The following is a 21,757-nucleotide window of genomic DNA, read 5'->3' as shown; positions in this document are numbered from 1 at the left end:
TAAATGTAGCGTGTCGTTGATTTATGACGCGCTAAACGCATGCCGAATATAGCAGCGAAATATACCGAACAAGAGGTGCATGAATATAAACCTAAAATACATATAAACTAGTGCCCAAACGATATTTCTTTAGCACCTATCACGTATACAGAATTGCAGAGAAAGTAAAACCGTTTATTATGAATCCATCACCATGGAAACATTGTGAAGCTTTCAACCAAGTAATGGAATTTAATACGGTAAATAATAATGAAGTTTGGAAGACCCTTTCAATAGTAAAATGTATTTTTATTATTATGCCCTAATAAGGCTCAAGACCAGTTCAAGCTCACTTGTTTTTTTTTGGCTATGTATTTTTCACTTTCCAAAAATAAATTGGTTTGAAGCACGTAAAAACATGATTTATATTTATTGAAACTAAACAGTACTTCATATCCATCCCGAACAGAGCATCTGGAAGGAAAATACCATACACCACACTTTATGGTGATGAATGATTTAATAATAAAATGTGAGCTAACTGATTTCGCATGAAAGGAAAGCAGGTGTACAGCGTACATTAACAATGGCATTGATAATTATAATTTAAATATTTAACGCAATGCTGTATATACTTCCAATCACTGACCAAAAGATTCTAGATTACGCATTGTGCCAGCCTTATGACGTTTTTACAAAATCTGAAGGTGTCATCGGACTGAATGAATGATAGAAGAATTTTATTGCATATGTTTTGTATATCATTTTACAATTTATTATTTATTTATTATTATAGCGTACATACATATGTATTTCTTATAGTAGGTGTATACTTATATTCATCCGCAGTTATTTTCTCTGAGTCTAAGCTCCGCTTACTTCATTTCAATATTACAAATTATAATTACTACTTTATATTAGGTTCCTGTTTTTGTTTATTTATTTATTTTTTTATTATGAAGAGAAATTTTAATGAAGAGTTATAAAAGGTTGTGTATGGATTGAGAAATAGACTTCAATACAAATTGGCGTTAATTTTCATTGTTTTACAGTTTCTAGGTATATATTTCTATATATGTATGTATATTCCGTTCTATGCCACTTTTACTTTCACAACATGATTAAACATCAAAGCAACGGCGCTTATGCCTCAGCGTCAATAAAGCAAAATTCTCAATTGTTCGCTATAGTTAAGTTTTATCAATGCTTTTTTGTTTTTTGTTATTAACTGAGATTTTAGTGTATAATTGCATCTTAAAAACAATGAGTTGAATTTGTCTTTCAACGCAATCTTATATTTTACAATAATTACATCACTATTTTTTGTTTTTGTTTATTGTATGCTGTGTGTTAAGTTATATAGAAAATTTAATTGTCTTATTTCTGTCCATTTTTTTTGTTTATTACAACAACAAAAAATATATATACTTTTGTATACTTTTCAGCTTTCATGGTATACATTAAATTTAACAGACCTGAATACTGTCTCGAAAATTATTAACACAAGTCAGTTGTTTAATTAAGTCAATTTCAGTTCAAACAATTTAAATCAAAACCTTTTTGTAGCGCAATTTATTAGCTGCTAGTGTCTTTCTATGTCTTCATACTTGGCTTAGACATATTTTAATATTACGTAATTTTTAATTCAATTTCCATTATAATTTTTTTTGTTTTTTAATTGCAATTAAACTTTTTTCTAAAAAAGTTTGTTTATTTTGAGCCATTTTTCATTTTGAGCCTGTGTTCATAATTTTCGAAAGAGCCATCCACTGCTGCATATGTAGGTAGGGATGTTTTAAATTCTTGCATGTAATCTATATTTTTCATTAGTTAAATTGGTTTTCTTCTAAAAAACATATGTACATCGTAAATTTAAATACATACATACACACAGACGAGATTAATTAGTTCATAAATAATTCGTTGGTACGTTAAGACCAGAATTATATTTTCTAGTACGTAATGCAGAAAATTAAAGTCTTAAATACATAAAATGTTAAAAACTATTACATATGTATGTATGTGCATATGAGTATAAAAATATAGCTCTGGAACAAAAAAATAAAAAATGTGAAGAGGCGTACGATATAAAAAAAAAACAAAACATACATTAACTTGCTTTAATACAAAATAAATACATATGTATTGCTTTGCTGAAAAATAAAAACATATGTGTGTTGTAGTACAAGCAATGTTATGCAAAATCATCTTCAAAGTTTTAAAAACTTAATTGCATATTTAATTAAAAGTACACTCACAAAGAGTATTTTATTGAAAGTAAAATTTTTAAAATTGCAGTTAAAAATGTCTGGACGTAAAGAAAAGAAAAGTAGTTGAAGTGCGTGTATGTTTCAATGTATGATCTCATAGCTGGTATAATACAGCTGAATCTGAATTAAATTTCGATAAGTGATAAGTGAACGAGTGCTAGTGCATGATAGCAAGCTTGTCAATCCATGGTGGTTACGTTGAGAGCAGAGCAGCGGGATAGTTAAGATAAATTAGTATGCGCAAAAGGAGGTAATTCATTTACTTACCAAAAACAAATATGAACTAATAAATTTATTTTTGTTTATGGTCAAAATCACGTTTAGCATAGCATACTTATCAAGGAGTAGGGCGTGTGATACACAATTTGATTTTAAAATAGTTGATATTTATCGCGCTACGAGTATGGCATATTGTTGCGGTTCATTCTGTCAGTTTTGCTTTTTTTTAATTATTTGGCTTTAATCTTTGTTGTTACTCTTTACACGTTTTTTTGTTTTTATATTTCCTGTTTACTGTTTTTACTGTTACTTTCTTAGAAAAACACTTAATTGCTAATTGCTGCTAAAGGGTATTGGTTACATCTACGCTGCACTCCTCTAGTATATTTGTATATGTATGCATGTTTGTTCAATAATTATTTCATTTACAAAAAATACATACGGTAATTTTGCATTATTGCTTTTTCGAAAAGTGAATAAATTACTTTTCTTTTCGATTTCTAAATATTTAACATAATTGTGTTTTTCGTTTTTTCTTCATATTTTACACGAAATAAGTGATAAATTGTTCCTGAATTTTGTTGCCACATTTGCGCTGCATTTTTTGAGGACCTTTTTCATATGTTCATGTTTTACCATTTACAAAATTATTAATTAATTTTTTATCCATTCGCCTTTCTTACCTTCAAACTGCCAATGTTGCCTTGCACTTAAGACCCCATATTCCGCAGCAAAAATCATTATTCATTGCTGTGTGAGATTACGATGTCTCACCTTTGCCGCTATCATCAGCCGATTCATCCGCCGTACCATTGTCTTTACGTTTCGTGTTGTCTTCGTCAAGGTCATAATCATCGTCATCCTCATCGTCCTCGTCGGTTGGCAAATCATCTTCAGTTTCGAGATCGAAATCATCGTCAAAGAAATTCGTGTCCAGCGTTGGTTCTGTGGACGCTTTGCGTGTCGGTTTAAGACAATAATCCTCGAGTGTCATCGGCACAACTATGCCCTCTTTTATGGCATCGGCATTTGCAGCCTGTGCCTGCTTTCGTATAATGCTCGGATATTCATTATCCTTTCCCTTGAAAAAATATTTTGTCGTTGTAGTTATAAATGTTGCATACAAGAATAAATACATAGGTATTAGTTTGGGCAAATACAAAAATATACCTGCGATTCGCGCCACCTCCGATACATAACAGATGCGTCAACGTTGGCTGGAGAATATGTGTTCGGCTCATTCAGCAGCGATATAACTGATAACAATATAGTGCGCACATTTTGCGTTGGATTCCATCTTTCACAAGGCAATTCCCCGCTTTGTGGATCGTCCACCGGTGGATGTAATATGGAAATGCATAGGTCCCCATTTTCGTAAACATTTGGGTGCCAAACTTTTGTGAGGAAGCGTATAGATGGCGGTGAATATGGATAATCTGGTGGAAATTTCATATGTGCTTTAAAATATCCGCCTTGATAGAGGGTATCGGGCGGTCCGAATATTGCCACCTCCCATTCAAAGAGATTATCTTCGTTAAGCAGTTTTACACGGAAACCCTCGACAGGTTCTTCTTGCAGTGACTTATATTCAAGAGCTAGGGCACGTACCGCCGGTCTGCTGGGTGTACTAGTGCTGGCGGCAGGTAAACTATGCATTGTCGTCGTTGTTGTGGTGTTAGACGAACCCGTCGCATTCGACGTAGATGCTGTATTTGCAGACATTTGGGGCAGTTGCAAAATTTAGCTTATTTCTTAAGTTTTAGTATTGAAGGTCCAAATTCGTAATCTGTTTGTGCTAATAAAAAGAAATAAAATCATAGAAAATGTGACTATATGTTCTATGATGTTTTTTGAGTGTTAAGAAAGTTGTAAAAATATTTTCGAATATGAGTAAATTTGAATATTTATAAACGTATTTGAGGGTCATTGCCCCCCGCCAGCCTATCGTTTATTAGCCGCAATCGAGCATACGCCAAGGTGAGCATGTAGCGTCACTAGGACTAGTCGCAGTCACTAGACTTGCTATCACAAAATCTAGACCTCGTGTGATGTATTTATATACCAAGTCAGAAATTATAGAAAATATGTAATTAGTTGCAGCCAAACAATGCAGTTAACTCAGAGATCCAGAAATGATATGAAGAAGCAGGCTTAAACAACCACAAAACATACAACACTACACATGCACACAATTTGCAATCTGGAAGAATTCTCATTTTCTTTTCATTCGGTTTGGTTGCACGACCATTGCGCTATGCAATCGATCTTTTACGTACTTTTCCACCCTTTTTTACGCCGAGAAACTGCAATTGACACTAAACTTACTTTTCACACTTTTTCTGATATTGCCTTTTATGAAAATGGATTATTTAGCTAAAAATTACTGATTTTCCTTGTGTGCAATGAACAATGATTTTTCGCCGATTTCACTTTGCTAAACTGTGACAAACTCAGACATCGAAATAGCAGTACTACCATTCTGAATGAATATTGCTTTAATTTGGCAGCACTGCTTGGAAAGTGTGGTAGGTCCGTACAATTTTAGTTACCTTTTTAAATAAGCGGATTGAGGATTCGAACGAATTACCACATCAACCGTCTGGACCAGAGAACTGCAAGCGGTGGTATTTTTCTGACTTGCGATCCACTCACAAAAAAAGCGGTATCAATATGTACGACCAACGCAAACTAAGCGGTGTTTGCGCTGAGCAGAACCGCAACAGAGCAGTAAATGTTCTATGTATATCGTTTGTACATCCGAGTCCTTCTTTGTTCAGTCTTTGCTTCGTTTATAACTACCGCTTGAGCGATCACTTCGGCTATGCGGTGCTGCATATGACCGCTACCGAATGACAAAAATACTGAAAACACCGCCTGCCCAAATAGATCATAAGACACAAGCAAAAGAGTACCGCTAAAAAATATCTATGCCATCGCGCGTTCACTCAATACATAAATGATTAGCACTCGAAGGAGTCCACTTTCTTATTTATGTTTTTTTATCTTTGTTTTCGTCGGCAGTGCATTAACAAAGGGCACGAATCACTCTACTTGCAGATATGTATGTATATTAATGTGTGCATGTAATTATATGTTTATTTTTAAAAGATTTATAATGGCGGAGAATTCAAATTTTATTGCTGAGAAAATTTCTTTATATCTTTATACATTATATCTTTATACATAAGTATCTTTAGAAGTAAGTTAAAAGAAAAATTATTATTTGTTTTTGTACGATAAGTAATTTGTAAGAGAATGAATTTGGTTCTCAATTTTTATTTTAAAGTTCATTTTATTTTCTGTCATAATTAATAGTAATATACAATAATATAATATCACTGCTTCAATAAAGAAAAAACTTTTCATTTAAAAATACTGCTCATAGTATGTAAAAAAATCCTTTTTTTCCGTGCGCTGCTATGAATTATACTGCAGACACTCACTATTTGCAAGGGATGACGACGCGGTGTTTGCGGTGTTTTCCTCATTTGACAGAGTTCACACGTCACACCGCTTAGCCGAAGTTGAATATACGATTGCTTTCAAATCTAACACCCGAGTATACGAGATATTCATACACTCAGCAATCGCGGTAATAGCGGTATTGATCAGCACACACACCGCTCTTTTGCTTTCCGCTCAAATGCGTGAAGTTTTTCTGAAAATGTACTGTGAAGATCGAACAAAAAGAGAGCAGTTTTTGCATTTGACCGTCATGGAAATGAATGCTTCAGCTCAAATCACTTGCCGTTTGAGTATGAGTAGTGGTCTTGAAATTTTATTTGTGGAATTTTTGCGTTTCAGTTATAGAAAAACAGAGTATTGAAGCGGTGTGCAAGCAGTAGCAGTACACCGCTGCAGATCTCTGGTCTGGACCGAAAAATGCAAAATAATAGGCATAAACTAATTAAGTAATGCAATTTAAATTTTCTTAATATTTTAGCTAAATGTAGTATGTGTTTTACGACCTCGATTGTCGCATGATACAACAACTTCTGTCTCATATAAGAGGCTTCGGAAACGTCCGGGAAAAATGTTTTTGTTTTTGTTGTATAAACATTACCTATACAATATCCATTACCTATTTCCTTGGCCGGATATAAATGTGGATCGTTCCGGTAACTTAGAACCGATTGGAGTGGGAACGGGAACAGGTTATTGTTTTTATTATTGGCGTGGGCGGAACAAATTACTAGTGAGTTGACAGTCGTTACTTAAATAGTTTATGCCCATTATTAATGCAATACTTAAAATGTTTATTCTAATTAATTTGTTCTAGCTGTCTGAATTGTATTACAGGTTGAATCATCTCTCCGTAAGTGATTTATCAAAATCCACTCCAGGTATGGTGAGAAACCTCGATGAATTATAATTACAAACAATTATCCTGTAAAAGTGAAATAGGAAACTTAAAAACCTGTAACAACCCATTCAGTGAAATAATAAAAGTTGTATCGATTCCATTGATTTAAGAGCGATATTTTAAATGATGTTTTAATTTGAATTGAATGTATGCATGCCAATTTTTCAGTCTGCGCTCATTTAATTTAAACCGGAAGCGCTTTTACATTACCTAAATTCATTAAAAACACTAAATTAAAAATTTATTCAACATATTTTATTGATCTAAAGTATTTGAGTATTTTTTACATCTTTTGCTCAACATTCAACGGGACACGAGAAAAAAAAAGTAAAAATGGTAGGTATGGATGACGTCACAGCTATCAGCTGTTCATTGGTTTATACTGCTTTTTAAGTCATCTTTAACATGGGTCAAAATTACCTAGAAAACATATATTGACGAATATTTTCGCACATGCTTTATAAATCCCAAGAAACTGAAACATTCTGAAACAATTAGCAGTTGTACCAATTGTTGAAAAATAAAGTAAGCATCTCCAATTTTATATCGATCTGTGCTATCGGAGCCACATAACGAGTTTTCTTACGTAATTTTAAATATACATTGATAATTTTCGTCCAGGTTTCTTTTTTATTAAAAATAATAGTATTATTAATAGTTTTCCTTGTTTCAAGTATTTTTACATTTTAATAATTTTAAATACAGATTTCAGAAGAAAATAAGTTCTCTTCAAGGTGTGATCGACAACTCAGATCTGACAACTGTCTTGTAATTAATTATTGTATTGTTATTATAGTATATTTCTTCACTTTGTCAAATACATTTTGGTTTTATTTCCAAAAACTTGTTTTTTTTTTTAATTGTAGTGCATATAAAGTTTAGGCTGAAAGCGGATTGACAGAATTTTTTACGGTATGACTTTTTCAAGGCGAATCTATTAAAGGTGGTGATTTGCTTTTTTTGGTTTTTCTTTCGCTGTGTCCATGTGGCTGTCAGCACAGAATAAAGCAAGGCGAATTAATTTTTTGTTTTCTACTTTTCCAATACTTTGCCGTGACAATCAAACGCGCAGAACATTGTTGTTGGTCTAGTGCCACCACCTTTAATAAATGCGCCTTGGATTATTTATTATATTAAATGTTATGAAATGACACCTTTCTCAAAGGAATTAGTTTAAAAATATATATGTATGTATATATATTTTTTTATTTGATTCATAATGAAGTACACAAAAATTCGCTTGTCAAATAAAATATCAACACAACAGTGAGCGTTATTAAATATGGAATAAACTAAATATAATATGTATGTTTTCAAACGAGCACATACATAATTTGTTTTTTTTTTTTTGTTTGCAAAATTTTTTTACATTGCATCAAAATGGAAACGATGCGCCTCCTGCAGCTTCTCCTGCTTATCCTCACGCTTTTCCTTGATGTACAGAACAAGTATAATGAGCACTATGACCAGGCATGTACCACCCAATGCCACCACACTCATTAGAATCAATTTACTGGGTGTTACAAAAAGTTGTGCCTTCCAGTACTGGGGCTCACTAACGGGTTTTGGCACAACGATTATTTGTGAGTTTGGTATAACCTGGGTCCAAGTGCGTGATTTACTGCCTAGACCAACTGTGAGAGAGTCTACGAAATTGGGCGTTCGTCCCAGTCCAAAAATTGTGTATGGCAACTGCAGTGCGAAGTATGCAGATTGCGGAAGCTGTACGCTTGAACCCTGTTGTTTATCACCCTCCTGGGTGGTAGTAGAATAGGTAATACGTGGACCCGGTAAGTTGGTGCCATAAGTTCGTCGCTTTCTACCTAGGGGTGTGGTTTGGGTAGGATTTTTGCTGTTAATAAGTCCAGTAAGGACGATAACTTTGACAAAGTTCGCGTCGTAGTCGAGTGTGTTGCGGAATGCTAGTGGACGGTATTTTCCTTGCTTGTTTTTTTCAATAAGTATTACATCCAAGACACCTTTAAAATAGTGTTAGTAAATTTAGGAGAATCTAGTATATCAAAGGTACATACCATCTTGATAGAAATCATAGAATGCGCCTGCAACAGTTTCATTTCCCATTGGGCTTAAACCGCTCCATTTCACTTCAAAAGTGCGCTTCAGGGGCTTGCTACACATTTTACATGGCACATTTTCTAAGAGGAAAGTTTGCATATGCTTTGGTCCGCCAACTGTTTGTAGCGTTACAATCAAATCTGGATAACCATCCATGTTGAAGTCTCCGCTGCGTGCTGTGATTGTTTTCAGGTAAACATCTGATTCTATTGGGTTCACAAACCCCCATAATACACCTTGAGGATCTTTAAAGTTTACATGTACATCGCGGAAATTTTTACCATCATACACTAGAACTGTCGAATTGGAACAATCTTTTCGAAAGCATACAGGCAAGATAATATTCTCTACCCCCTCTAACTCAAAATCAGCGAACACGGCTTGTCCGACAGTGAAATCGGGGTTGCCAATGACGGACAAGTCAATGCTATGATTATAGCTGAAGTCTTCCTTTTTATCTTCAGTGCGGCCATACCACACCTCATAACTTTTATTTGTCTGCACAATAAGATCAGCAGTAAAGTCGTCATTGAAGTCCAAATAAGCATTTGCGTTGGGAATGCGAATAGAGTCTCGAGATGAGCCTGATTCACCTGGTGGTGCTTGATTGCGTTTTTCTGGAGTTTTTCGCAATGTATTGAATATCCAAAAGGCGCGTTCACCATTTTCATCAAGTCCAAAAAGATCAATAATCATATCACGATTAAAATCAAGTGCCAAAGGTTCGCCTTTTGTGCGTAAAATTGGATTTTTCACGTCAGAGCAATTTATGCCATCTGGACCACCCCAGTTTACATGCACATTATAAATATTTTCTGCCCCATTTTCTTTTGGACGTAACGTAACAAGCACATCCATCAATGCGTCACCATCAAAATCTCCTGGTACTACACTAGTGATTTCATGATCATCATATGTACAATAAGGTCCATGTCGTAGAAGAGGCTCCGTATAAGCACCTTAAAAAACATCACTTGTTTAATTATAAACTAAGTACAAATGATATGTAAAATTACCATATAAAATCTCTAATGTACTCATTTGGTCCCTTATTATAAAAACATCTGTCAACTCGTCCGAATTAAAATCGCCAAATGCAGCGACAATGCCTTCTTTTACATCACCAAATACTTGCTGTGTAATATCACTGCATCTGCTTAATGCAATAAGTGTAAGCAGAATAGCCACTTTGACCGACTTTTCACTATAATACTGCATTATTGTTGTAATATTGCCTTTTTAAACAATTTGATAATTTGAAGAGCAAAAAATCATTATTTCTTGCTAAAATCGATGTATACGCACAAATTCGAACAACAAACCCACAAAACTCGCACTTTCACTAGTTTGAAAATGCCAATTAATATTTTTTGTAACACAACAGTTAATTGCAATTTTCTACTTGTACCGTATTTTAATTTGCGAATTTCCCTTAAATTTATAGATATTATTGCTAATTATGAAAATTAAGTGAATTGTGAGTCAGAAAAACAAAGGAATGCAAACAAAGTGAAATTGTCAGCTGTTCCAATGCACACAGAGTCGCTTTCCTACTATTAATAAAACACAGGCGACATTACAAGTTATATCTAGAGTTCTCAAAGAGCTAACATAATTGATAAAGTTTGATATTAAAAAAGGGCACAAAAGATCCTAAGATGAAGTGCAACTCTCCACTGTATTCGTTCATTCAAAATAAAAATATTAAAGCAAAATGATTTCCAACAATCCATTCTTGTTTGAAATTTTATTTTTTTAGAAATCAAGGCGAATCTATACACGGTGATATTACTAGAATATCTGATTTGTTATTATTATTATTAATACAATAATTTGCATGTAAATTTGTAGAGTTCTATACATCCAATTTTTTTTCTGTCATTTTGGTGGTTTGGTTGTCAAAATAATTTGCCTTGCTTACATTCTGACTGAAATTATTAAATTAAATTAAATTAACATTCAAATCACCTAATTGCATAAACTTAACACATTAAAATCTGTATAAGTTATACATCGCGGCGCAGCATTCGTCGGCCTAGTCGAGTGTTCAAGTTTTGAAGAAATTAAATTTTTCATACTTCATTGACATTTTGCGTGATTCGTTGAGTTATTTAGCTTAGTATCAGCAGAGAACATAGAAATATAAACAATTTGTTACATCTTCCACAAGATTTGTTTTCGACAATTCATTCGGGATACTAAAAATAAGGTAAATGACTTGTAGTATATTTTCAAGAAGATGATATTATATTTCAACTGAAAATTGGCGTATTTCAAGAGCTAGCATTAAATTATTTTGCAGAAACCTCATTTAGCAAGAAATTTATCTCTGAGATAAAAGCTGTTCTAATTTATTTCATATCCCCGTTTGGAATATTGTAGCAGGTAGAATTCTAGCTACCTAATATACACATCTAGCAAAAAACAAAATTGCAAGAAAAAAATTCAACTACTATACCGAAAGCACCTTTTAAGGATTCGCCATGGTACGTGCATTTCTGTACCCCACTTGGCTGGCTATCAGTTTTGTTTTGACCACACCACAAATTACAATAGTTTGGCAGCACTGTGGTCAATACTGTCATACCTTCCCATTCTTTTTCATTATTTTCACTGCCCTAAAATTTGCGGCCCAAATTTGCCAACGCATACCATTTTTTACATTGTAAACTGTTAAATTTTCGGGAAAAAGTGCTAATAATCAAATAAAATGCTGCCCAAACTGAAAATATCGGCATTTCTAATGAAGGTAGGTGATTTGCGGTGACTAGTAATCAATTAAATGAAGGAAACCTGGAAATGTTCACGTTTCGTTAATTGCTACAGCGTCTAGAGCGGATCAAGCAGCAATGTAGTGGCTGCCTCTTCGGGGTACTCTATGGAGAAGGCACATTGCTACTTATGGGATTCAATGTCGAGTCTACAATTGGGCATCTGAATTATGAACAAATTCAATTTAAGTTTCCTGCCGAACTGGATTTGTGTGGGCTGGTGAAATTTGGAGACTGCACTGATGCAGAGGCGCACTTAACTGAAATATTAAAAGATGTGGATATTACAGATAATCCAATATTATTACAGTGCGAATTGGGTACACTTGTAGGACTGCGAGCATATGTTTTTATACACAGTAAGTTGGAGGAGGTGCCTTATGAAGTGATGGAAGCAGAACAGTTATACCATGACTTCTGCTTCACAAGACTTAAATGCAGCCTTGATTTTTACACACAACAAACTGTAGAGGTAAGTGAAATGTAGTTAATACCTTTATATGTAGCTTAAATAAATTAAATCGTAGGCGGTACGACGTGAAATGCATGTGTTGCGTAAAATGCTCTCAGGCGGAAGCTTAGCTTTTTGTATAGAATCCACTAAAGTTTATCTGACTAGCTCAGGCGCCCAAGGTGAGCGAATAACTAATGAATCGCTAATAAACGATTTGATAAATGCAGTAAGTAAGGTCATTCGCAGTACTGTTGAAAATCATGGTGTAGAGGAAAAGGGTAACAAAAAGAAAGGGCACAGCTCGAGTGTACCGTTGGCAAGTGTCTTCGGAGCGTTGGGTTGCGCTTACGACATATTACGCATTAATGTGCTTCGTTGCAAAACACGCGAGCGTATTGGTGGGAACGGCGAAGCGGTAAGCAATGAAGCGCCACCGCCGGCGGTTTCTATGTGTGTCAAACGTGAAGAAGACAAAGTGTGCATGACATTGGAAGTGGAAGCAATGGCTATGGTGTGTAAAACCACGAAAGTAAATCGGCTGTACGACATACTTATCGAGAGTATATGTCGCTCTCTTCGATTGTTCGAGCAAAGCATGGTAGAGCGGTTGCAGCAGCCCACAGAAACATCAGAGCTACTCAGACCTTCTGGTTATCACTTCTTTCCTCAGGTACAGTTGACTAGTATATATATTATAATTTTTGTGTATCAAATTTCTATTTCTAAAATAATTAAAAATATTTCGCAGGAATTTGGTCACTTTTTATCATGCTCCTACTTGGACGGCGTGTCTGATGATGAATCCACTGTACAAGAAAAACGCAAAAAACTACACCGTCATTTTGGTTTACCCGTTATACGTCCTTATTTTCGACGTGCCAATCGCTGTATTTTCCTTAACGAGCTTGATGCCACAACACCTTTGGTAAACACACATGTGGGCTTGCGGCCAAGTGGCATAATCGACGGCAAGCAATATCTTGTACAGGGCAATTACCACTACTATCACTATCTGCAACAGCAAATCCAAGATAAGGGTTGGGGCTGCGCATACCGATCATTGCAGACGATTTGTTCTTGGTTCCTGCTGCAGGGCTACACAGAAAAGCCGGTGCCAACACATCGCGAAATTCAACAATATTTAGTACGTATAGGTGATAAGCCACATAATTTCGTCGGTTCCTCACAATGGATAGGCTCTACAGAGGTTAGCATGTGCCTTCAGGGATTTCTAAACGTCGACTCCAGAATACAACATGTCACTTCCGGTGCCGATGTCGCTACTCTTGCTTCCGATTTGGCTATGCATTTCCAAACACAAGGTACACCGATTATGATAGGTGGTGGTGTTTTGGCACACACCATTATCGGTATCGATTACTGTTCTCAGACAGGGAAAGTTAAGTTTCTGATTTTGGATCCTCATTATACGGGCGCCGATGAATTGCATACGATACAAGCGAAAGGTTGGTGTGGTTGGAAGGGCGGTGACTTTTGGGACAAGAAGAGCTACTACAATCTCTGTATGCCTCAGCGACCGATCATGTTCTAGGCAGGTCTCTGCAAAAGTTTCAGATGTTTTGAAGGGAATTTGTTTTCGTGTAAAGATCCGTCTCATGGTTTAGTTTGTTACTATTTTGCCGTTCGTTTTTTATTTTTTTTTGTGGTGGGAGTTAACGATTTGTGGGAGTAAATTAGCGCACTGTGTTTTTTGCGGTATAATATTGTATTTAAAAGGGTTTTGATTTTTATTATTATTTTAGCAAAAGTAGTCAAACGAAAGCCAGATCGTGGAGCATTTGTAATATTAAGCACATATGTACGTACTTTTATTAAATATTATATACATACATACAAGCAAATAGAAAGAAATTTTAAATGGCAAAATGGTAATTGAATGTAAGTAACCAACCTCCAAACATATAAATAACTATCCACCACTCTTTGAGTAACGTTTCCAGAATCGTTTAACATCGTCATGCCCATTTTTGGTGACCACCATTGTACGCGTTCGTTCATTCATGTGTACCAGCACGTTAATTGATTGAGCATAGTCACGTAGCGTAACAAAGTCCGCCTGTGACAAGAACTGATTGTAGACCACACCTTCTGTGTAGGTGAAACGATTACGTTCCAGCTCCCATAGCTTAATTTGATCGACAACAGTCGGCGGAAGTGGAGACTTTGTCTTAATTGCCGATTCGGTCAATTTCATGTTGGGATGCGAATATTGCTCCAAATAGCTAACAATTTGATCCGCAGTAATGCCACCGCGCAGCGCTTGGCGAACGGAGTCGCGTGTCAACACACCGACTACCAAGTTAGGAAACCGGTACAATAGTTCTGTAAACAAGCCTAACACTGCAACCTGCAAGGGCGAGTCTGTGTATGCATACACGCGATAATTTGTCTCCACCACAATATAACCACTCTCCTGCACCTTATCTTCCTCGCTTATAATGGCAGGCACTGCCGCATGCTTATTTGTTACATTCAGTGCTAGACGTGTTGGATAAAACCGCCCTTCTTTTCGTTTTCGTTGAAATACGAGTCCGAACTCTCGCAGATGTTGCAAAAACGTGAGCATTTTCGGGCTCATGCCTTCCGAGCTGTAGTCGCGGCCTAGCGTTGAGAAGCTTAGTTGGAACAACATAGAGAGGCATTCAGGCAACGAGAGACCACGTTCCTCGCAAGTGTCCAAATACTGCAGCATGAAATGCCACACCTGCGTCTGAGTATCAAGTAAAAGAAACTGAAAGCCTTGTCGTGTAATTGTAATTCCATCACGTTCGTCTCGCTTCATGAGATTAGCGTGAAGCAGAATACGCACTGCGTCTGGGCTGATACCTTCACTGTCTTGCGCTTTGGTTGAGCTGCCGGTGCCCACCATGTAGTGAAGTACACAGCGCCAACGGGCCATGGCGTAAGTGTCGAGGAAAGCAATATCACGCGGTTTAGAATCCTTTTCCAGCGTATGCGACATAGACCAGGGTTTACCGCCTCCCAACAAAGCAATTTTTAAATTCTTTTTGAATGTTGGACTAAGCTCCCAGGCAGACAGGCCACCCGGTATAGCAGTCACGCGCCAAACGTTGAGCTCACTGAGGCAAGCCGCAGAAGCAGCTTGTTCTCTGAAAATATTAAATTATATTTTACATAAGAAAGCAGAGAAAACAAACAAGTGTGTATGTATGCACTTTGCATAATGCTGCGATCCCCACGATGCGACGACGGCTTGAGGCACTGGTTGTTCGACGAAAAGTATACGTATCACAAATTGGCGAGCGATTTCTGGCAATTCTCTATACACCGCCAAGCAAATTGTTGGATAGTTATACAATTTTTCGAGAGTATCTGGGGCTCTCGTACGCAGATACTCCTGCAGATCCATACACTGTAAATTAGCCGGCTTTGGTATAAGCGCATATGTGGACGTAGTCGGACCGGACCGGCCAGCTTTTGTATCCGACATTTTAGTATTTTTTTATATTTTTACTCTTCACTTCGACGAACTTAGGATAAAATTGCCGGCCAAACGACTTGGTAGTGCTAAGCCAGCCAAAACAAAAAAGTCTCCCAATACATATGTATGTATGTTTGGACAATTTAGATATTATTTTTCGTTATGGCTATTCACAGTGAACAAATTAGCAACTCGTTTACAAAAATTTCATAATGAAATTTTTACACAACTTTTTAGCAATCCTATAACTGATATTTTGTATTTTTTTCTCAAACATATATATTTTTTAATATAATATAAAGTTAAAAAGTTAAAGTACAACCAAGTATGATGAAACACACCTTGGGATAAAGCGACATTATATTTTTGCTACCAACAATTCACAATGGAAATGTGCTCATTCACGTTGCCTAGAATTAGCAACTGTGCGCGCAATATTTGATTTTTGTCAGCTTGTTTTTAAAGAAATCTCATTAAATTGTGAAAAATGAGTGTTAGCGATGGAGTGTTTAATAATCTACGACAAAAACTTGATGTTTTGGGATACACCCAAACATTACCATTGGTTGGCATTCCATTGGTAGCAGCGTTGTTCGAAGATTTGGTCAAGTCCACGGAAAGTCTACGAGATGCGAAGAAAAAAATTGTCGATTTATTGGAGGTAAAGTAGAGCGAATGATTATTGAAAGAGAAAATAAAAATATATACATACATATACCTCCATGAACATACATGTTCTCCACTATGAAATGTTGAGGATTATTGACCTCATTCTGTTGTCATGGTCAACAACGGAGTTTAGTGTCGTGCCCAAACATATGACGTTATTTTTGCTCTTTTATGGTGTAGGAAAAGTCATGTTGGGAATTAGGAGTTGAACCGTACAAGTGTGACAATTCACGCCTCCTGGCTGAGTGCAATCAGCTGCACCAGCAAAATTTAAAGGAACGGGAGGAACATGAGCAGCGCAATTTCGGTAAACAGATATATTTATATACATATTTTTTTAACGCCAGCTGAATTTATTTATGTATATTCCAAAAAAAAAAAAAAAAAATCAACATGAAAAACTTGAATATGTTTACCCTACTAGGGTAACAACAGTTTAATGATTAATTAATAATGTATTTTGTTATTTTATTGAATCATAATTACATTAGAATTAAGCCAGAAAATCCGTAACCTTGTTACGGATAAGATTCATCTAGAGGAGCACTGCCAGCAGTTGCAGCAACAACTTGGATCACTGTTAAACAAACAACAGAGTGCCGGAGCTGCGCTGAGCATGAAAAATACGAAAGACAAAGGTAATTTTAATTTTGAATATCAACATTTTTCATATTATCTGAAACAATTATACCTCAGCCAAGAAACCGTTTGTAAGCACCGTACGCTCAGGCGAACGCCTACCGCCGCTTATGGAAAATGCTAGCAATATACGCTGCACCAAATGTAATACACAAGCTGCGCGACAGCATGGGGGCAATAGTTCGGAAAATATGTCCAGTATAGCAATAAAAGCTGAGTTTGAAAAGTTGGAGAACCGAGTAAAGGACTTAACCGAGCAATTGGAATTCTATAAGCGGAAGGTATCCATAAGAAGTTGATATCTATATATATTCATATGCATGTAATTGAATACAATTTAGATTGAATCTCGTGATCGCGAAGTACGTCGCTTAAATGATCTTCTTAGTGGTGGTCGTCCTCCCGCAGCTCTTGCCAAGGATTGCTGTTTCAAAGACGTGCGCGGAATGTCCGAAGATATTGATCTATTGCAGCGAGAGAAGACTGAGATATTGATTAAATTACGCGAGTACCAAGAGCAAATGCACGAGGCGATGCAACGTGCACTTTCGTTGGAAACCCAGAACAAACAATTGCAAAGGGAGCTTGATGAATTGAAGGAAGCAGCACTAGCTGTGGAAACACAAGCAAACACGGAAATAGCGCAGCGTGAACAAGAGCTGGAGGTGTTACAAAAAGAGTTGAAGAAACTGCGTGCGAGACAAGAGCGAGTGAGCGGCAATATAGCTCAAATGAACCGTAGAGCTGGTGATGATGTTAGCAACGCTGATGACTCAGCAGTAATTTCTACATTGAATGCTGATAAACGGCGCTTAAATGAACGTATCAATGAGCTTACACAAAGATGTAAGTGGGAGAAAGGTGTTGAGTATTTGTTTGAAAACTTTGATTACTATTTATAACTTTTGCAGATTCTGAGATGAAAAGAGAAAATGAGCGACTGCAAAGAAAAACAGTTAAATTGAAAGGAAAAATACATGATATGCAAAAAGGTTACACAATATAATTCCAATTTGTTTGATTAAGTTCATACTTTCACGGTGTACCATTAATAATTCCCATATAGAACTTCAAGATAATGTGCAACAAAAAGAGCAACAAATCGATGAAGAGAAAGTAAGATTAAAATCGGAACGCGATTTTTTCCAAAAAGAATATTTACGTCTGATAAGCAAAGCTGGTTCTGAAAAGGTTGAGGTTTTGATGAAAATATCAGAAAATATTTTTATTTAATGTATTATTTACCATTCTCAGGAAGTTGACTTCCTGCAATCTCAAATCAAATCCAAAGACGATGAGCTTCGTCTGCTTCGCGCTGAGCTTTGTTTACGTCAACAAGAGCGGCTACTGCCAGCGGTTACTGCAGCTCATGCCGCTACTACCACTGCCCCAACTGAGCGTTGTGTCTTTACACAAGCGTCACTAGCCAGTGCACGTTCAAATCACTCGGCAAAGTCAACAAATAGTATTGCGAGCAGTGATTGTGTACAAGCTGTTGTTTTGCGTGCAGAGCGTGAACGTGATTGCGCTCGCGCTGAATTGGAGCGTGTTCGTTGTGAACGCGATACATTGCGCGAAAAGCACGTGTCTATGCTGCAAGCACAATCGGTGGAAACGCAAAAGGCACAAACACATCTGGCCGAGCTAAATGCGCGCTTACGCCAGTTGGAACGTGAAAATCGTGAACTCAATTCAGCGCGTGTGCCAAGTGAAACACATATTGTCTTGCTTAAGGAAGAAATCGACGAACTAAAGCGACGACTTTTCGCATCGCAAGAGGAAAATACCAAGTTGCGCACCTCTCAAAATCAATTGAAGTGGGTTATTGTGAAAATTTTTGAGCTAATCTCCGGGTGCAATTCTTAATTTTTTGAATTTTTTAGAATTTTGAACGAACAAACAGAACGCACGTTACAGGAGTATCAGAATAAGCTTACAATAGTAGAACGACAGTTGCAAACTGCTGATATACGTTTGAATGATATTGATACAAATCGAGATACCACACATCGTGAAGCAGTGCAGCTACGCAACGAAGTTGCAGCATTGAAGAAGACTTACGTGTCGCTTGAGAATGAGAAAGATAAGATATTGGTATGTACTCACTCGAATTGTTGAAAAAATTAATAACAAATTTTTCAAATGGTGTGTAATTGTAGTCGCAATTAGATGCTAAGACTGAGCGCGCCTACCAATTGGAATTTGACCTGAGAATTTGTAAAGAGAAGCGTATTGCTTTGGAGAAGGAAGTTAAAGACTTAGAAGAGCAATTAAGGTGAGTAGTATTATTTATTTCTATCAACACATTTATGACAACGGACGAATTTTGAATATTTGTCCAAGTGGGCCCCAACGTAGGGAAGCCATTTATCCTAACCTAACCTATTTTATTTATATTTTTCATTTTCTACAGTCCTTTGACCTATAAATCTACTTGTGTTTGCACATCACGATTTTGACGTGTTTTCACGATTTTTTTTAACTATAATATGATTTTTTATATTTAAATTATATTTAGATTTGCTATAAATTCTGCAGATTTGCAAATTTTACAATGCATACGGCGAGAAAATAATTCGTAGAAAAAAGTTCTGTTATTTTTGCTTTTGTGCGTATGCATTGTCTACTTATAAATTGTACTCAGTTTCGTGGCAAATTTCGCTTTAAAACAGTGAAGTAGGGAGCTAAGGAAAATCGCATTGCAGTGATTGCATTACAAAAGTGTGGTAAAAGTGCAAGTGAGATTTAAGAATTGTTTAAGGGCTTATATACAGTTAGAATTTTCAAAATACGGATTTTTTTTATTTTCTTAATGTATGTACATACAATTAAGAATACACACATAAAAATTTAATATCGTTTCGTTGAATATTTTCGAAGTACTCGCAAATTTGAAAAGGTGTTTCCTATCCTATGCAAAATGCTTCTCAAACTTTAAATGCGTTTTTCTCAAAATGGTGTTTTCAAAGTCGGTGACCCACACTACTCGAAAACGGATTAACCGATTAGTCTCAAATTTTACCACGAGCTTCCTAAATTTATATTGTAGTAATTGATCGAAGATTTTTTCTCACCGAGAAATGTTGTTTTTTTTATAAACCGAATTTTTGGTCAAAAATCGCTTCTTTTGTTTTATTGAGAAACCGCCATTTTGTCAAAAAAATTTATTTTGCTTATTCCTGCGATTAATTACTAGATTTAACATTACTTTAAAAAAATCTGTTTGGTTTTTTAATTTCAGAGGATCCAGTTCAGAGATATAGTCGTCACCGCAAAACGTCTTTTTTGATAGGAGCTCCGGAAGATCAGCTGTAGCTCCTTTCCAAATAAATATTTTTACTAATACTAAGTCTTAAAATACAGTTAAAAGATAACATAATATGTGTAAAAACTTTTAGATCAACAAATTTAAGCTTTCTCAGAAAAAATTCTGAAAAATTCGCTTTTTTCGGCCTTCCAACTTTATATAACCCCTTAAAAAACTGCGAGGATGTTTGTTTACCGCACGTTCAATAGTTTTTCTCTGAGTGACAGATAGAAAAAGAAGTGTTTCGAACAAGTGCGACCATAAAAGACGTTCGAGAAAGAATTCGCAGAAATTCCCTTAGAAAGCAGAAAATCATGTATGTATCGTGAATGTATCGACCAGATCCATGTCAAGACGAATTAGAGATGATCTCTATATGAAAGCCTTGCGTCGCTAAACTGGTCATTTTTTGACAATGCGCTTGAAGAAAATTAGTCTCGACAGATGCAATCAACTTCTTCGGTGGCACGCGGTCAACGGCTATGAAAATATTATTTTGACAGTTGAGAAAATGTTCACCGTTAAAGTTGTTTTTAATAAGCAAAACGACAAAGACTATGATAAAACTTCTGAACACGCAAAATCTGGTGTTCCAATGGTTCAGCGTGGCCACCATCCAGCCTCCGTAATGGTTTGGAGGAGTTTTGGTTCAAATTTGGTTAGAGCTTTGAAAGAATAGTACTTCGCGAATTTAGAGTTATTGTGATACGTACAATTTTCTTTCGTGGAATTTTTCTTTTTCTCCAGATATAATAAAAATATTTTGCTTCTTATCATATCTGTAGGAAAAGGCATGGATTTCGAATGGAAATCCTTCAATTTAGGGCCACGATTAATTTGCTTTCCCTTTGTTTCTCATACAAGTAATGGGAGAATTTTGTGCATCTATGTTCTAAGAAGGCTATAGAAGATCGGTTTTGTGCGTGAACACCATTCGACTGGCTCTTTTTCGTGTTGAAAATTCTCACTACCGTAATCAGTAAATAAGAAATTTGATATTTCTCTTCTATCTTTTTGACTAAGATGACAGAAGTTTTTTAAAACCATATTACGAATTGAATATTCTATTCGAATCAAATATTATATCGAATAAAAATACTAATTTGGCTTTCTAAATTCATGTGAAAATTCACACATTTTATTTAACATAACTAGGTTAAGTTAGGTCGAGTTTACAAAACTAACCGACACCAGTTGGCCTCACAGAGTGAAGCCAAGTCCTTCTCCACCTGATCGTTCCAATGTAGACGAAGCCTTCCTCTTCCTCTGCTACCCGCAGCTGGTACCGCATCGAATACTTTCATAGTCTGAGCGTTTGTATCAATTCGGACGACATGACCCAGCCAACGTAGACGCTGGATCTTTATTCGCTGCGCTATGTCTATGTCGTTGTAAAGCTCATACAGCTTATTGTTCCATCGCATGTGATATTCGCCGTCGCCAACGTGCAAAGGTTCAAAATCTTCCTCTCAAACACTTCTAGGGATGCCTCAACGGATGTTGCCATCGTCCAAGTTTCTGCATTATACGTTAGGACGGCATGATGG

The 21,757-nt window shown here is 36.1% G+C and overlaps 5 protein-coding genes across 7 annotated transcripts in view; 2 read left to right on the top strand and 3 right to left on the bottom strand.

Annotated features, from left to right (window-relative positions):
• Window positions 1-698: 698 nt before the first annotated feature.
• On the bottom strand, window positions 699-4,947 carry LOC128860068 (ubiquitin-conjugating enzyme E2 R2). Of its 3 annotated transcripts, XR_008454214.1 has the most exons (4): window positions 4,794-4,947; window positions 3,639-4,263; window positions 3,152-3,549; window positions 699-3,080 (listed from the first exon to the last, which is right to left on the bottom strand). XR_008454214.1 is itself a non-coding variant. In XM_054097309.1 (3 exons), the coding sequence occupies exons 2-3, from the start codon at window positions 4,188-4,190 to the stop codon at window positions 3,229-3,231; spliced, it is 873 nt and encodes a 290-aa protein (XP_053953284.1). In that variant the 5' UTR covers window positions 4,191-4,263; window positions 4,745-4,947; the 3' UTR covers window positions 699-3,228. The 3 variants fall into 3 exon arrangements, 2 of the variants coding, with proteins under 2 accessions (XP_053953284.1, XP_053953283.1); XM_054097309.1 differs by having other exon boundaries at window positions 699-3,549; window positions 4,745-4,947; XM_054097308.1 differs by having other exon boundaries at window positions 699-3,549.
• A 2,117-nt stretch (window positions 4,948-7,064) lies between these two features.
• Window positions 7,065-10,463, bottom strand: LOC128860067 (T-cell immunomodulatory protein). The gene is made up of 3 exons (XM_054097307.1): window positions 9,924-10,463; window positions 8,865-9,866; window positions 7,065-8,810 (listed from the first exon to the last, which is right to left on the bottom strand). Exons 1-3 carry the CDS (start codon window positions 10,123-10,125, stop codon window positions 8,197-8,199), a joined length of 1,818 nt encoding a protein of 605 aa, XP_053953282.1. The 5' UTR covers window positions 10,126-10,463; the 3' UTR covers window positions 7,065-8,196.
• A 1,010-nt stretch (window positions 10,464-11,473) lies between these two features.
• On the top strand, window positions 11,474-13,684 carry LOC128860063 (probable Ufm1-specific protease 2). The gene is made up of 4 exons (XM_054097297.1): window positions 11,474-11,656; window positions 11,734-12,150; window positions 12,206-12,802; window positions 12,881-13,684. The coding sequence occupies exons 1-4, from the start codon at window positions 11,618-11,620 to the stop codon at window positions 13,682-13,684; spliced, it is 1,857 nt and encodes a 618-aa protein (XP_053953272.1). The 5' UTR covers window positions 11,474-11,617.
• A 309-nt stretch (window positions 13,685-13,993) lies between these two features.
• On the bottom strand, window positions 13,994-15,770 carry LOC128860066 (general transcription factor IIH subunit 4). Its single transcript, XM_054097306.1, has 2 exons — window positions 15,330-15,770; window positions 13,994-15,263 (listed from the first exon to the last, which is right to left on the bottom strand). The coding sequence occupies exons 1-2, from the start codon at window positions 15,602-15,604 to the stop codon at window positions 14,063-14,065; spliced, it is 1,476 nt and encodes a 491-aa protein (XP_053953281.1). The 5' UTR covers window positions 15,605-15,770; the 3' UTR covers window positions 13,994-14,062.
• A 215-nt stretch (window positions 15,771-15,985) lies between these two features.
• The window catches only part of LOC128860062 (centrosomal protein of 135 kDa), a 44,835-nt gene continuing 39,063 nt past the window's right edge, over window positions 15,986-21,757 (top strand). The window contains exons 1-10 of the mRNA XM_054097296.1: window positions 15,986-16,256; window positions 16,445-16,571; window positions 16,756-16,902; window positions 16,961-17,184; window positions 17,245-17,749; window positions 17,815-17,895; window positions 17,970-18,094; window positions 18,158-18,720; window positions 18,787-18,997; window positions 19,063-19,178. Of these exons, the coding sequence (XP_053953271.1) occupies window positions 16,083-16,256; window positions 16,445-16,571; window positions 16,756-16,902; window positions 16,961-17,184; window positions 17,245-17,749; window positions 17,815-17,895; window positions 17,970-18,094; window positions 18,158-18,720; window positions 18,787-18,997; window positions 19,063-19,178 (2,273 nt within the window). The 5' untranslated portion in view covers window positions 15,986-16,082. The remainder of the gene's footprint in view (window positions 16,257-16,444; window positions 16,572-16,755; window positions 16,903-16,960; window positions 17,185-17,244; window positions 17,750-17,814; window positions 17,896-17,969; window positions 18,095-18,157; window positions 18,721-18,786; window positions 18,998-19,062; window positions 19,179-21,757) is intronic.

This window comes from Anastrepha ludens, chromosome 4 (genome assembly GCF_028408465.1).
Source record: "Anastrepha ludens isolate Willacy chromosome 4, idAnaLude1.1, whole genome shotgun sequence".
Taxonomy (NCBI): domain Eukaryota; kingdom Metazoa; phylum Arthropoda; class Insecta; order Diptera; family Tephritidae; genus Anastrepha; species Anastrepha ludens.
The sequence above is the reverse complement of the archived record's forward strand: the minus strand, read 5'-3'. Positions and strand labels throughout refer to the sequence as shown.